Raw genomic sequence first — 14,169 nt, forward strand, 5'->3', positions numbered from 1 at the left:
GTACGCGTACCACCAGTTGAAATGCCCTGCCTTAGAATATAATCTTAGCAGTTTGTTTTAGTTTCTAAATTTGATCAGATTGTAGTATTTTAAATTTAATTTCAATAAACAAATTTCCTCCTTAAAGGTTAATTTGCCACTTCCGTCTATGGGGGAATGGGAATGTAGTCCCCTCCCCTCACTTTCAGAGGTTTTTGCTTTGGGGATCTTTCCCAAGGACTTAGTTGCAAAATAAGGGAGAGAAGATGAAATACTCTCACCAATTCCAAGCACACTGTTCACCATTGGCTGCAGGTAGCTTGGGCTAGACGCTGGCATGTGGCTAACCTTTCTCCTGTCCGGTTCAGAGGGCTTCCCCTGGATCAAACAAAGTGATTGCTGTTGCTTCATGATCAATGGCGTGCTCCTCCTTCATGGCCACCTCTTTGGGGCAACTTCGGACCCATTTATGGCCCCCTGGCAGGACGAAACTAGCCGTGGGGAGTGGAGGTCTGCTCTCACATACCCATGCGCTACAGGCACAAAACCGGAAGTCTCCTGATTTGTTTCTTGATGGTTACTGTAACTAAAGTAATTAATTTTTATGACAATTTCTTGAGACAACAGCTGTTCTTTTGTTTTCTGTAAAAAGCAAGCATTTACAGGTGAAACTCGGAAAATTAGAATATCGTGCAAAAGTTCATTTATTTCAGTAATGCAACTTAAAAGGGGAAACTAATATATGAGATAGACTCATTACATGCAAACCTGGACCGAGATGCCCTACGCACAGTCACTCATGCGCTCGTGACCTCCCGTTTAGACTATTGCAATGCTCTCTACATGGGGCTGCCCTTGAGGACCATTCGGAGACTACAACTGGTGCAGAATGCGGCCGCGCGAGTTGTGATGGGGGTCTCCCGATACTCCCATGTAACACCTGTACTCTGTGAGCTGCATTGGCTTCCGGTTGCTCTCCGGGTGAGATTCAAAGTGCTTGTGATGACCTATAAAGCCCTAAATGACTTGGGTCCGGGATATTTGAGGGAACACCTGCTGCCAGCATCAAGTTCCCTTTGTCCAGTGCACTCACAGAGGGAGGGTCTTCTCAGGGTGCCGCCACTAAAAGATTGCCGGCGGATAACACCCAGGGAGAGGGCCTTTTCTGTGGGTGCGCCTGCCCTCTGGAACCAGCTGCCCGTAGAGCTCAGGACTGCCCCTGACCTACGCTCATTCCGCCGGGACCTGAAGACTTGGCTCTTTGAGCTCTCTGACCCAGGCTGAGAATTTTTACTGGGGTTTTATTTTCAGGGATAATTTAATCTTTTAATTCTCTTTTAACTTTGTATTTTATATTGATGTGATTTTAAAATGCCCTGTAAACCGCCCTGAGTCCTTCGGGAAAGGGCGGTATATAAATCTAATAAAATCTAAATCTAAGATAGTTCAAGCCTTGATTTGTCATAATTGTGATGATTATGGCTTACAGCTCATGAAAACCCCAAATCCACAATCTCAGAAAATTAGAATATTGTGAAAAGGTGCAATATTCTGGGCTCAAAGTGTCCCACTCTAATCAGCTAATTAAGCCATTACACCTGCAAAGGGTTCCTGAGCCTTTAAATGGTCTCTCAGTCTGGTTCAGTAGGAATCACAATCATGGGGAAGACTGCTGACCTGACAGTTGTACAGAAAACCATCACTGACACCCTCCATAAGGAGGGAAAGCCTCAAAAGGTGATTGCAAAAGAAGTTGGATGTTCCCAAAGTGCTGTATCAAAGCACATTAATAGAAAGTTATGTGAAAGGGAAAAGTGTGGAAGAAAAAGGTGCACAAGCAGCAGGGATGACCGCAGCCTGGAGAGGATTGTCAGGAAAAGGCCATTCAAAAGTGTTGGGGACTTCCACAAGGAGTGGACTGAGGCTGAAGTCAGTGCATCAAGAGCCACCACACACAGACGGATCCTGGACATGGGCTTCAAATGTCGTATTCTTCTTGTCAAGCCACTCCTGAACAACAAACAACGTCATAAGCGTCTTACCTGGGCTAAAGAAAAACAGACCTGGTCTGTTGCTCAGTGGTCCAAAGTCCTCTTTTCTGATGAGAGCAACTTTTGCATCTCATTTGGAAACCAAGGACCCAGAGTCTGGAGGAAGAATGGAGAGGCACACACTGCAAGATGCTTGAAGTTCAGTGTGAAGTTTCCACAGTCTGTGTTGATTTGGGGAGCCATGTCATCTTCTGGTGTTGGTCCACTGTGCTTCAGGGTCAACGCAGCCATCTACCAGGAGATTTTGGAGCACTTCATGCATCTTTCCACAGACGAGCTTTATGGGGATGCTGACTTCATTTTCCAGCAGGACCTGGCACCTGCCCACACTGCCAAAAGCACCAAAACCTGGTTCAATGACCGTGGGATTACTGTGCTTGATTGGCCAGCAAACTTGATTGACCTGAACCCCATAGAGAATCTGTGGGGCATTGCCAAGAGAAAGATGAGAGACATGAGACCGAACAATGCAGAAGAGCAGAAGGCCGCTATTTAAGCATCCTGGTCTTCCATAACACCTCAGCAGTGCCACAGGCTGAAAGCTTCCATGCCATGCCGCATTGAGGCAGTAATTGCTGCAAAAGGGGCCCAAACCAAGTACTGAGTACATATGCATGCTTATACTTTTCAGAGGTCCAATATTGTTCTATGTACACTCCTTGTTTTATTGATTGCATGTAATATTCTAATTTTCTGAGATTGTGGATTTGGGGTTTTCATGAGCTGTACGCCATAATCATCACAATTATGACAAATCACGGCTTGAACTATCTTGCTTTGCATGTAATGAGTCTATCTCATATATTAGTTTCCCCTTTTAAGTTGCATTACTGAAATAAATGAACTTTTGCACGATATTCTAATTTTTTGAGTTTCACCTGTATAGCAGTGCCTGGAATATTGTGATATAACCAAACCACACAATGTTGTTTTTACTTTTGGGGCCATAATCGAAATAAAATTAACTTCAGCCAGGTCATGAAATATCATGCAGACATTACATAGCAAATTCACAGTAAACTAGATGGTGTTCTGTTGAAATTCAAGTATTTTAGGGATCCTCCCTGTAAAAGTGAAAAGTTTTTTATATTTATCATTGTGTGCAGATGCATGCACAAAAATAATGCAAGTAAAAAAGGGGTGTAGTACAAAATAGAACTAGTTTTCCTATTCAAAACATACTTTATTCATGATACATGTTACTGGCAGATAATTAGATTGTTTGGGTATTTCTTGTGCATCATTCTAAACACTTGTGTTAAAATACAAAGTTAACTTTAATCTATCCGAGAATGAATAGCATTAGGGAATCATAAAAGGCCTTTCAATGTTCTATACTTAATTATTTGTAATATTATTTTTAGTCATCAAATATATTTCTCTCCATCCTTGTTTAGTGTAGTGCACAAATTTAGACTGCATTATGATTCTGCACAGTGGCCATGTTGATACAGTTCAGTGATGTTTGAAACTATAAGTTCTGCTTATTTTAAGGTTGCCTAGTAATGCCAAATTTGAACTGGACTTAGTTGAAATCTTAATTCTAGATCTGAACTACTCTCCTTTCAAGACATCTGACTATTTCCATTATCCCCAGGCTACCTGAAAATACTATATCTAGTTGTTAGGAGTTGTAATCCTAAATACCTGGAGTATCACTGAGGAAGACTGCTACAATAAATTATAATTTTAAAATGTTCAGAATTGTATGTTTTATATATCTACATGTGCATGTACATGTACATGTCTATGTCTATGTTCTTGCTTAAGCAGGGGGAGTTGTACTAGAAGACTTCCAAGCTTCCTTCCAACTCTATTATTCTGTTATGTATATGTATGTAGTTTAACTTGCTTTACTTAATAGGCCATTTAGATCATTATTTTCAACAATGAATTGATAGCACGTATTATCAATCATTAGATAAATATTTATGTAGAAAATTGATGTATCACTGGAATAAAATACCCTAAAAGTACTAGTTAACTGAAATAAGTTAAATTTTTATTTCATATTACAAATATGCATTGGAGGTTATGTTGTGATAGGCACAAAAATGATATTTCCTTTCTTTTTTATGCTCAGAAAAAGCCACTAACTGCAATCATCAAAGAAGTCTGTGATGGGTAAGTTCTGTTTTCTACTGTTATTTTTATAATTCCCAAATGCACTGCAGATAATACATTTGGTCCTCTTTGTAATTAATTCAATCATCTCAGATTAAGGAATTCTGGCTGCTGTTGCTTCATACATTCAGTTTTTTTATCTTATATTAAGATGAATATGATTTTCATTTTCAAACAAAAACATATTTTGAGTTTGGGCTTTGGCTGTGTTTCTTTAGTTTTGAAAGTGGCCAGGGGAGAAAACCACGTTATTCTATCTATCTATCTATCTATCTATCTATCTATCTATCTATCTATCTATCTATCTATCTATCTATCTATCATCCAATAAGCATTATGGTTGAGTTGGAATCTGATGTTTTTGTGTAGCTCTATAAAACAGGTTTGTTCAATTACCCATAGTATTGGGAATTATTTCATACTATTACAGAGATGGAATCAAGTGGAGCATTGCTCACAGTGGCAGCTAGCTGTATTCCTGGACTTACATATATTATCTCATTAAATCTTATAGGGATCTTTTTGAGAAGTCCAGATATGGAGGGTGAAATATTTTAAACATTAATTTAGTGCCCAATCTGGCATTAAGAAAAATAGATTTGTTATATGTGATCTTTTATTTTAACTTTATGGAAGTGCAATAAGAGGTGGATATCCACTTTCATATCCAATTTGGGGGAAGGGGAGAGAGAAGTACCGTATATACTTGAGTATAAGCCGACTCGAGTATAAGCCGAGACCCCCCAATTTCACCCCCAAAAACTGGAAAAAGTTGTTGACTCGAGTATAAGCCGATCCGCCGTTCTGCAAGCCTCTGCCGCCAGCAGAGGCTCGATCCGCCATTTTGCAAGCCTGAATACACAGGAATACCCTGTGTGGCCGCGGCTCTCGGGGAAGCCCTGGCTGTCAGCTTCCTCGCTCCACGCTGCCATTCGGGGCCCGCGCGTTCCCCGGGCAAATCGCGGCGCCCAGCAGGTGAGGAAACACGCCCGGTCCAGTCACCCCCCCTTCCCTCAGGAGACGCGAAGCAAGTGACCGCCCGGAGTTTACCGAGGACTTGCTTCGGTGCTTACAGGATCGCGCGCACCTCTCCCAAGCCGCCGCCGTCCGGAGACCTGCCGAAGTTTGGGGAGGTTTGGGGAGGTGCGCGCGCACCTCCCCAAACCTCCCCAAACGTCGGCAGGTCTCCGGACCTCTGCGCCCTGCCTGCCTGCTTCTTTCCGCAGCGGAAAGAAGCAGGCAGGCAGGGCGCGGAGGAACGGAGACCCGGCGACGTTTGGGGAGGTTTGGGCGCCTCCCCAAACCTCCCCAAACGTCGCCGGGTCTCCGTTCCTCCGCACCCTGCCTGCCTGCTTCTTTCCACAGCGGAAAGAAGCAGGCAGGCAGGGCGCGGAGGAACGGACACCTGCCGACGTTTGGGGAGGTTTGGGGAGGCGCCCAAACCTCCCCAAACGTCGGCAGGTCTGCGCGGAGGAACGGAGACCTGGGGAGGTTTGGGGAGGCGCCCAAACCTCCCCAAACGTCGGCAGGAGGAACGGAGACCTGCCGACGTTTGGGGAGGTTTGGGGAGGCGCCCAAACCTCCCCAAACGTCGGCAGGTCTGCGCGGAGGAACGGAGACCTGGGGAGGTTTGGGGAGGCGCCCAAACCTCCCCAAACGTTGGCAGGAGGAACTGAGACCTGCCGACGTTTGGGGAGGTTTGGGGAGGCGCCCAAACCTCCCCAAACGTCGACAGGTCTGCGCGGAGGAACGGAGACCTGGGGAGGTTTGGGGAGGCACCCAAACCTCCCCAAACGTCGGCAGGAGGAATGGAGACCTGCCGACGTTTGGGGAGGTTTGGGGAGGCGCCCAAACCTCCCCAAACGTCGGCAGGTCTGCGCGGAGGAACGGAGACCTGGGGAGGTTTGGGGAGGCGCCCAAACCTCCCCAAACGTCGGCAGGAGGAACGGAGACCTGCCGACGTTTGGGGAGGCGCCCAAACCTCCCCAAACGTCGGCAGGTCTCCGTTCCTCCGCGCCCTGCCTGCCTGCTTCTTTCCGCTGCGGAAAGAAGCAGGCAGGCAGGGCGCGGAGGAACGGAGACCTGCCGACGTTTGGGGAGGTTTGGGGAGGTGCGCGCGCACCTCCCCAAACCTCCCCAAACTTCGGCAGGTCTCGGACGGCGGTGGCTTGGGAGAGGTGCGCGCGATCCCGGAAGCACCAAAGCCTCGGCCGCGCACAAGTCCTCGGTAAGTTTTTTTGTTGACTGGAGTATAAGCCGAAGTGGAATTTTTCAGCCCAAAAACTGGGCTGAAAAATTTGGCTTATACTCAAGTATATACGGTATACTGTTCAGATCTAGCAAGCCATAATTCCTAATTTAATATGTTTTAAAATGGCCAAGCTCGCAACAATAAGCTTAGATATCCTGCAATGCAAGTTCATAACTTTCTTTAGGTGAGGATGTGTTGATTGTTTCAGTCACTTAACCATAGATATAGATTCAACTAGTATATAAACCTATCTCTTCCCAGTTCTTTTTAATTCACACATAGGATGTAAGATGAAAATTATCCATACTGTTGTTAATTTAGGCAGAATGTGGTCAATTATCATCTTTAAAGATATTCTAAAGTTGTATTATAAGTGTACCTTTATGCTCTGTTATCAAAACGGTAATTAAATGATGAAGGAAAGCAAAGGTTGTTCTTAATATTCTCCTTTCTGTACACATTTTACTAATGTATATCTTTGTTTCTTATAAGGTGGTCTCTTGCAAACCATGAACATTATGCACTGCAACATGCTGATAGCTCCAATTTTTATATTACTGAAAAGGTAAATAAGTTGATTTCTATTCTATTACTATGTGGCCAATTAAATTAAGTAATCTAAATCACTTTTAATACAAACAATGTGGTTTTACAACTAATATCTAGGAATCTATTTATACATAAACTTATCCCCACTTACCCATAGAAAGTATAAGTGATTTACTAGCATTAGAAAACATAATCAAACAATAACAATAAACACAAATAACATCAAATTTCCTTATTATATTAAACTCATATAAGTGTCAATGGCAATTGACTCCCAAAGATCTTTGGGAAAATCCAGTTTTACCAACTTGCAGAAAATGCATACATAAAACTTGTTTCCTCAGGGGACAAGCAATTTCATAGGAGGTGGATTTTCAGCAAAAAAAAACAACACCCACTCATTGTCAGTGTTCCTCCCCTCTCATGGGAGATAAAGATTGTGAGTATGTAGCTGTCTGGATCAGGCAAGCAAAGCCTTCTAGGAAAGACAATTTGTGCCTTCTTCCTACACACACATTGACACACAAAATGTCTGAGTATATATTTGTTTCCTGTAAAAGTAGGTGTGAATAAGTTAGCATCTTTACCCCACTCCCCTCTAACAATGCAGAATTCGTACATAGGGCTATAATGATTTTTCAGTGTTTGACTCTCAATGCCCCAAAATAATGTTCTCAAGTTAATCCAAAATCAATTGAAAATATGTTGGCATTGTGAATGTACAACCCATTAAACTAGAACTAATACATTTTTGTAACAAAATCACAAAAGCTGTAATGAAAGGTTGTTCTTGCTAGGTGCAACCAGCAAGATAGATGAACCCATAGTAGCTAGAGTTCCCAGTGCAGGTATTCTCTTTGGTCACAGATGGAACACCTGCCATCGTAAGTGAAAAGACTGGTTTGTAAAAAACGTCAATACAAAAATTAAGAACAATTAAAAAGATTAAACTAAATCCCTGAAAAATATAAAACATATAAAACCCTAGTTAAAACCCCAATTAAAACTCAGCCTGGGCCGGAAAGCTTGAAGAGCCAGGTCTTCAGGTCTCGGTGAAATGATCGAAGGTCGGGGGCAGTCCTAAGCTGCATGGGCAGCTGGTTCCAAAGGGCAGGCGCACCCACTGAGAAGGCCCTCCCCCTGGGTGTTATCCGCCGGCATTCTTTTACCGGCGGCACCCTGAGAAGGCCCTCCCTGTGGGAGCGCACAGGACATATGTTCCACTGAACAGAAAGAGAACTTCTAAATATTGCATAAGTTAATTGCCAGCATCTCCTTTTGGTTTCCAGGCTTTCTGGTCCCAGGTGGGCAGACCTTTTGTCCTGGTATTTTCCAGTCCTTTTCATGAAGAAGTCTGAAGAAAAAGCAAAATCTGTACCTTCCTTCCTTCCTTCCTTCCTTCCTTCCTTCCTTCCTTCCTTCCTTCCTTCCTTCCTTCCTTCCTTCCTTCAGTTTCCATGGCTGCCCATCTTAGTCAATGATTTCAGGTGGCCTACAGTTCAAAAAGGGACGCGGTGGCTCAGTGGGTTAGGACGCTAAGTTTGTCGATCAGAAGGTCGGCAGTTTGGCGGGTCGAATCCCGAGTGCTGCGTAGCAGAGTGAGCGCCTGTTACTCGTCCCAGCTTCTGCCAACCTAGCAGTTCGAAAGCATGTAAAAACGCAAGTAGAAAAATAGGGACCACTACGGTGGGAAGGTAACAGCGTTCCGTGCGCCTTTGGCATCTAGTCGTGCCGGCCACATGACCACGGAGACGTCCTCGGACAAGCGCTGGCTCTTCGGCTTTGAAACGGAGATGAGCACCGGCCCCTAGAGTCGGAAACGACTAGCACACATGTGCGGGGGAACCTTTACCTTTACCTTACAGTTCAAAAAATGTATTACAGTGAAAAATATTAAAAATGTTTTTTAAAAATAAAAACACTAAAATATCCAAATTAAATATACATAGGAGCAAGATTTTTTTTTACCAGTTAGCAATATAGCTAGGAAATGCGGTCCTTGACACATTCGGCAGCCCAGGCTCAGTAACATACCCAGGTTTTTAGGGCCTTAGGAATAGCTAACAGAGTTGAAGCCATTCTAATCTCAAGGATTGTTATCAGTACTGGAGAGTGAGGTGAGAGAGGTGAACAAGTGAGTGTTTATTATGGTCAAAGATCAGAGTCCATAAGTATTGGGAGTACTGTCCCTAATGAAGTGGTTGTCTCTCCTACTCAATTTTTGAATCGGTGCTTTGAAACTGATACTTGCTGATTATGCAGTTATTGATCACTTTTCAAACTCTAGTAAAGCTAGAACCAGTTCATAAGGTGAATTTCGGAACATACAGCAGCTTAGCAGAATAATCGTTAGAATATGAGGCTTAAAATTGGCAGTATCAATTGTTATAAATGCTTTTGTTATAGATAGTTCTCTACTTATGACTGCAATTGAGCCACAAGTTTATGGTGCTGAATGAGACATTCGTTAAGTGAATTTTGCCCCATTTTGTGACCTTGCTTGCCATAGTTCTTAAGTGAATCACTGCAGTTGTTAAGTTAGTAACAAGATTATTAAGTGAATTTGGCTTCCCCATTGATTTTGCTTGTCAGAAGGTGGCAGAAGGGGATCACATGATTCCAGAACACTGCATATCATAAATATGAGCTCATTGCCAAATGTTTGAATTTAGATCATGTATGTGATCATGGGGATGCTGTAAGGGTCATCAGTGTGAAAAATGATCTTAAGCCACTTTTTTTAATACTGTTGTAACTTCAAACAAACTGTTGTAAGTTGAAGACTACTAATACTTAGTTCCAGATAATGATGATCCAACCATCTTGAAACAAGGTAAAACCTTGATGTTTTGCTAAGGGGCATAATATATGGCATTTTATGGAGATTTCTTTACCATTATGTAACTGATACCTCCAAATGGTGATGTCTTATTAAAGCAAATATTATATCATTTACTCTACTAATATATTTGTATTTAGCCCCTGAAGGGAAACAGGAAATACTGTACATTGTTGTTGTTGTTAGCTGCGAAGTCGTGTCCGACCCATCGCGACCCTATGGACAACGTTCCTCCAGGCCTTCCTGTCCTCTACCATCTTCTGGAGTCCATTTAAGCTCACGCCTACTGCTTCAGTGACTCCATCCAGCCACCTCATTCTCTGTCGTCCCCTTCTTCTATTGCCCTCAATCTTTCCCAGCATTAGGCTCTTCTCCAGTGAGTCCTTCCTTCTCATCAGGTGGCCAAAGTACTTGAGTTTCAATTTCAGGATCTGGCCTTCTAAAGAGCAGTCAGCATTGATCTCCTCTAGGACTGACCGGTTTGATCGCCTTGCAGTCCAAGGGACTCGCAGGAGTCTTCTCCAGCACCATAGTTCAAAGGCCTCAATTCTTTGGCGCTCAGCCTTTCTTATGGTCCAACTTTCACTGCCATACATTGCAACTGGGAAGACCATAGCCTTGACTATACGCACTTTTGTTGACAGGGTGATGTCTCTGCTTTTTAGTGTGCTGTCTAGATTTGCCATGGCTTTCCTCCCCAGGAGCAAGCGTCTTTTAATTTCTTGGCTACAGTCCCCATCTGCAGTGATCTTGGAGCCCAGGAAAATAAAATCTGTCACTACCTCCATTTCTTCCCCATCTATTTGCCAGGAATTGAGAGGGCCGGATGCCATGATCTTGGTTTTCTTAATGTTAAGTTTCAACCCAAGTTTTGCACTCTCCTTCTTCACCCGCAACAAGAGGCTCTTTAGTTCTTCTTCACTTTCTGCCATTAGAGTGGTATCATCTGCGTATCTTAGGTTGTTGATATTTCTTCCGGCAATCTTAATTCCAACTTTTGATTCATCTAACCCTGCCTTTCTCATGATGTGCTCTGCATATAAGTTAAATAGGCAGGGCGACAGTATACAGCCTTGCCGGACTCCTTTCCCAATTTTGAACCAATCAGTGGTTCCGTGTCCAGTTCTCACTGTTGCTTCTTGGCCTGCATATAGGTTTCTCAAGAGACAAATAAGATGGTCTGGTACTCCCATCTCTTTAAGAACTTGCCACAGTTTGTTATGATCCACACAATCAAAGGCTTTAGCATAGTCAATGAAGCAGAAGTAGATGTTTTTCTGGAACTCCCTAGCTTTCTCCATGATCCAATGTATGTTGGCAATTTGATCTCTAGTTCCTCTGCCTCTTCGAAATCCGGCCTGTACTTCTGGTAGTTCTCGATCCACATACTGCTGAAGTCTAGCTTGTAGGATTTTAAGCATGACTTTACTAGCATGAGAAATGAGTGCAATGGTGCGATAGTTTGAACATTCTTTGGCACTGCCTTTCTTTGGAATTGGAATGTAAACTGATCTTTTCCAATCCTGTGGCCACTGTTGAGTTTTCCAAATTTGCTGGCAAATTGAGTGTAGCACTTTTACTGCATTGTCTTTTAAGATTTTGAATAGCTCAGCTGGAATACTGTCACCTCCACTAGCTTTGTTGTTGCTCAGCTTTTCTAAGGCCCACTTCACTTCACATTCTAGGATGTCTGGCTCGAGGTCAGTGACCACCTCATTGTGATTATCAGGGACATTAAGCTCATTCTTGTATAGTTCTTCTGTGTAATTTTGCCACCTCTTCTTAATCTCTTCTGCCTCTGTTAGGTCCCTGCCATTTTGGTCCTTTATCATGCCCATTTTTGCATGAAACGTTCCCTTCATCTCTCCAATTTTCTTGAAAAGATCTCTGGTCCTCCCTATTCTATTGTTTTCTTCTATTTCTTTGCACTGTTCATTTAAGAAGGCATTCTTATCTCTTCTAGCTATTCTCTGGAATTCTGCATTCAATTGGGCGTATCTTTCTTTTTCTCCCTTGCCTTTCACTTCCCTCCTTTTCTCAGCTATTTGCAAAGCTTCCTCAGACAGCCATTTTGCTTTCTTGCATTTCTTTTTCTTTGGGATGGTTTTGGTTGCTACCTGTTCTACAATGTCGCGAACCTCTGTCCATAGTTCTTCAGGCACTCTGTCTATCAGATCTAATTCCTTAAATCTATTTGTCACCTCTACTGTATATTCAACAGGGATATGATTTAATTCATACCTCAGTGGCCTAGTGCTTTTCCCTACTTTCTTCAGTTTAAGCCTAAACTTTGCAAGGAGAAGCTCATGGTCTGAGCCACAGTCAGCTCCTGGTCTTGTTTTTATTGACTGTATAGAGCTTCTCCATCTTTGGCTGCAGAGCATATAGTCAATCTGATTTCTGTGTTGACCGTCTGGTGATGTCCATGTGTAGAGCCGTCTCTTGGGTTGTTGGAAAAGAGTGTTTGCTATGACCATTGTATTCTCTTGACAGAATTCTATCAGCCTGTGCCCTGCTTCATTTTGCATTCCAAGGCCAAACTTGCCTGTTATTCCGGTTATCTTTTGGCTTCCTACTTTAGCATTCCAATCCCCCATGATGATAAGAACATCATTTTTTGGTTTTAGTTCTATAAGGTGCTGTAGAGCTTCATAGAACTGGTCAATTTCATCCTCTTCAGCACCGGTGGTTGGGGCATAGACTTGGACTACTGTGATATTGAATGGTTTGCATTGGATTCGAACTGAGATCATTCTGTCATTTTGAGGATTGTATCCCAGTATTGCTTTTCCTACTCTTTTATTGACTATGAAGGCTACTCCATTTCTTCTGAGGGATTCTTGCCCGCAGTAGTATACCTGATGGTCATCTGAATTAAATTCACCCATTCCTGTCCATTTTAGTTCGCTGATACCTAAGATGTCGATGTTCAGTCCAGCTTTCCTTGATTCATGGATCTTACATTCCAGGTTCCTATGGAGGAAAAATCTTTACAGCATCGGACTTTCCTTTCACCACCAGACACATCCACAGCTGAGCGTCCTTTCGGCTTTGGCCCAGTCGCTTCATTCTTTCTGGCGCTACTAGTACTAGCCCTCTGCTCTTCCCCAGTAGCATATTGGACGCCTTCCGACCTGAGGGGCTCATCTTCCAGCGTCATATCGTTTTGCCTTTTGGTACTGTCCATAGGGTTTTCATGGCAAAGATACTGGAGTGGGTTGCCATTTCCTTCTCCAGTGGATCACGTTTTGTCAGAACTCTCGGCTATGACCTGTCCGTCTTGGGTGGCCCTGCACGGCATAGCTCATAGCTTCATTGAATTACGCAAGCCCCTTCGCCACGACAAGGCAGTAATCCATGAAGGGGAGGCAGTAATCCATGAAGGGGAGGCAGTAACCCATGAAGGGGATACTGTACATAAAATAAAATAAATAAATAAATAGTGGAGTATGAGGCATCTTCAGATAATGCCATTAGTAACTGTACATGTTCAAGTAAAGTATACATTATTCTAATAAAATTTGGTAATTTTTCAAATGACTTTTTCAAGTGGGATGGTTAAAGGGTAGTAATATATTACTGGGCCAACCTTGATTTTTGTTAGAGAGGGAAATGCATATTTAAAATGAATATCTTTGTAACTTTTTTTTTATTAAAAAGTTTTACAATATATTTTATTTTTAACAAACAAAACACAACCCCACCCCACCCCCTTCCCACTCCCCAACCCTCCTTCACCCCTCCCTCCCTTCCCCCTCCCCCCTCCCCGACTTCCCAGAGCTAAGTACAGGGTATAAGAATACAAACAATCATAATCTACCTTATGCAAACAATCATAAACTATTAAAACTATCGCACTTTAACTCTTATAAATTAACTCCAAACAGTATAAATATCACATCAATAATTATTCAAATGCTGGATAATACTTTTTAGTCCCATATTTACTCCACAGTATTTCTCTGTTGCAAATAGTCTTTCAAGTACACTAAAATCTTTGCCATATCCTCCAAGTTGGGAACTTTTACGGTCCATTCTTCTATAATCGGCAGTTCTTCCTTCTTCCAATATTGCCCTGCTAAAAGTCTTACTGCCGTAATTAAATTCAACATCTGCTTAATATCCATAACAGTAGTGTCAATAAAAATACCCAATAAGAACAATTACAGACAAAACAAATTTACATCAATCATTAAAAAACCAGTTTTCTAATCTTCTTTCCACCTGGTCTGTAATTTTCCATACTAAAACCAAGTTTATACAATCTTTCCTTCTCTTAAGATATTATACAGCTTCAAGTACCATACATTCCTTTCCAAACTTAAAATTTTCTTAAATGTAATCACATCATTTTTATATTTTCTATTACGTGTTTC

At 42.6% G+C, this 14,169-nt stretch overlaps 1 protein-coding gene across 4 annotated transcripts in view; it reads left to right on the forward strand.

Moving 5' to 3' along the window:
• The window catches only part of ELMO1 (engulfment and cell motility 1), a 336,399-nt gene that overhangs the window by 89,823 nt on the left and 232,407 nt on the right, over positions 1–14,169 (forward strand). For 2 of the 4 annotated variants that reach the window (XM_081343171.1, XM_081343172.1), the window contains 2 exons: positions 4,114–4,154; positions 6,898–6,970. The exons of the other annotated variants lie outside the window; for them this stretch is intronic. In XM_081343171.1, coding sequence (XP_081199297.1) covers positions 4,114–4,154; positions 6,898–6,970 — 114 coding nt within the window. The remainder of the gene's footprint in view (positions 1–4,113; positions 4,155–6,897; positions 6,971–14,169) is intronic. 4 annotated transcript variants of the gene reach the window in all.

Source organism: Vipera berus, assembly GCF_964194415.1.
Source record: "Vipera berus genome assembly, chromosome: Z".
Classification (NCBI taxonomy): domain Eukaryota; kingdom Metazoa; phylum Chordata; class Lepidosauria; order Squamata; family Viperidae; genus Vipera; species Vipera berus.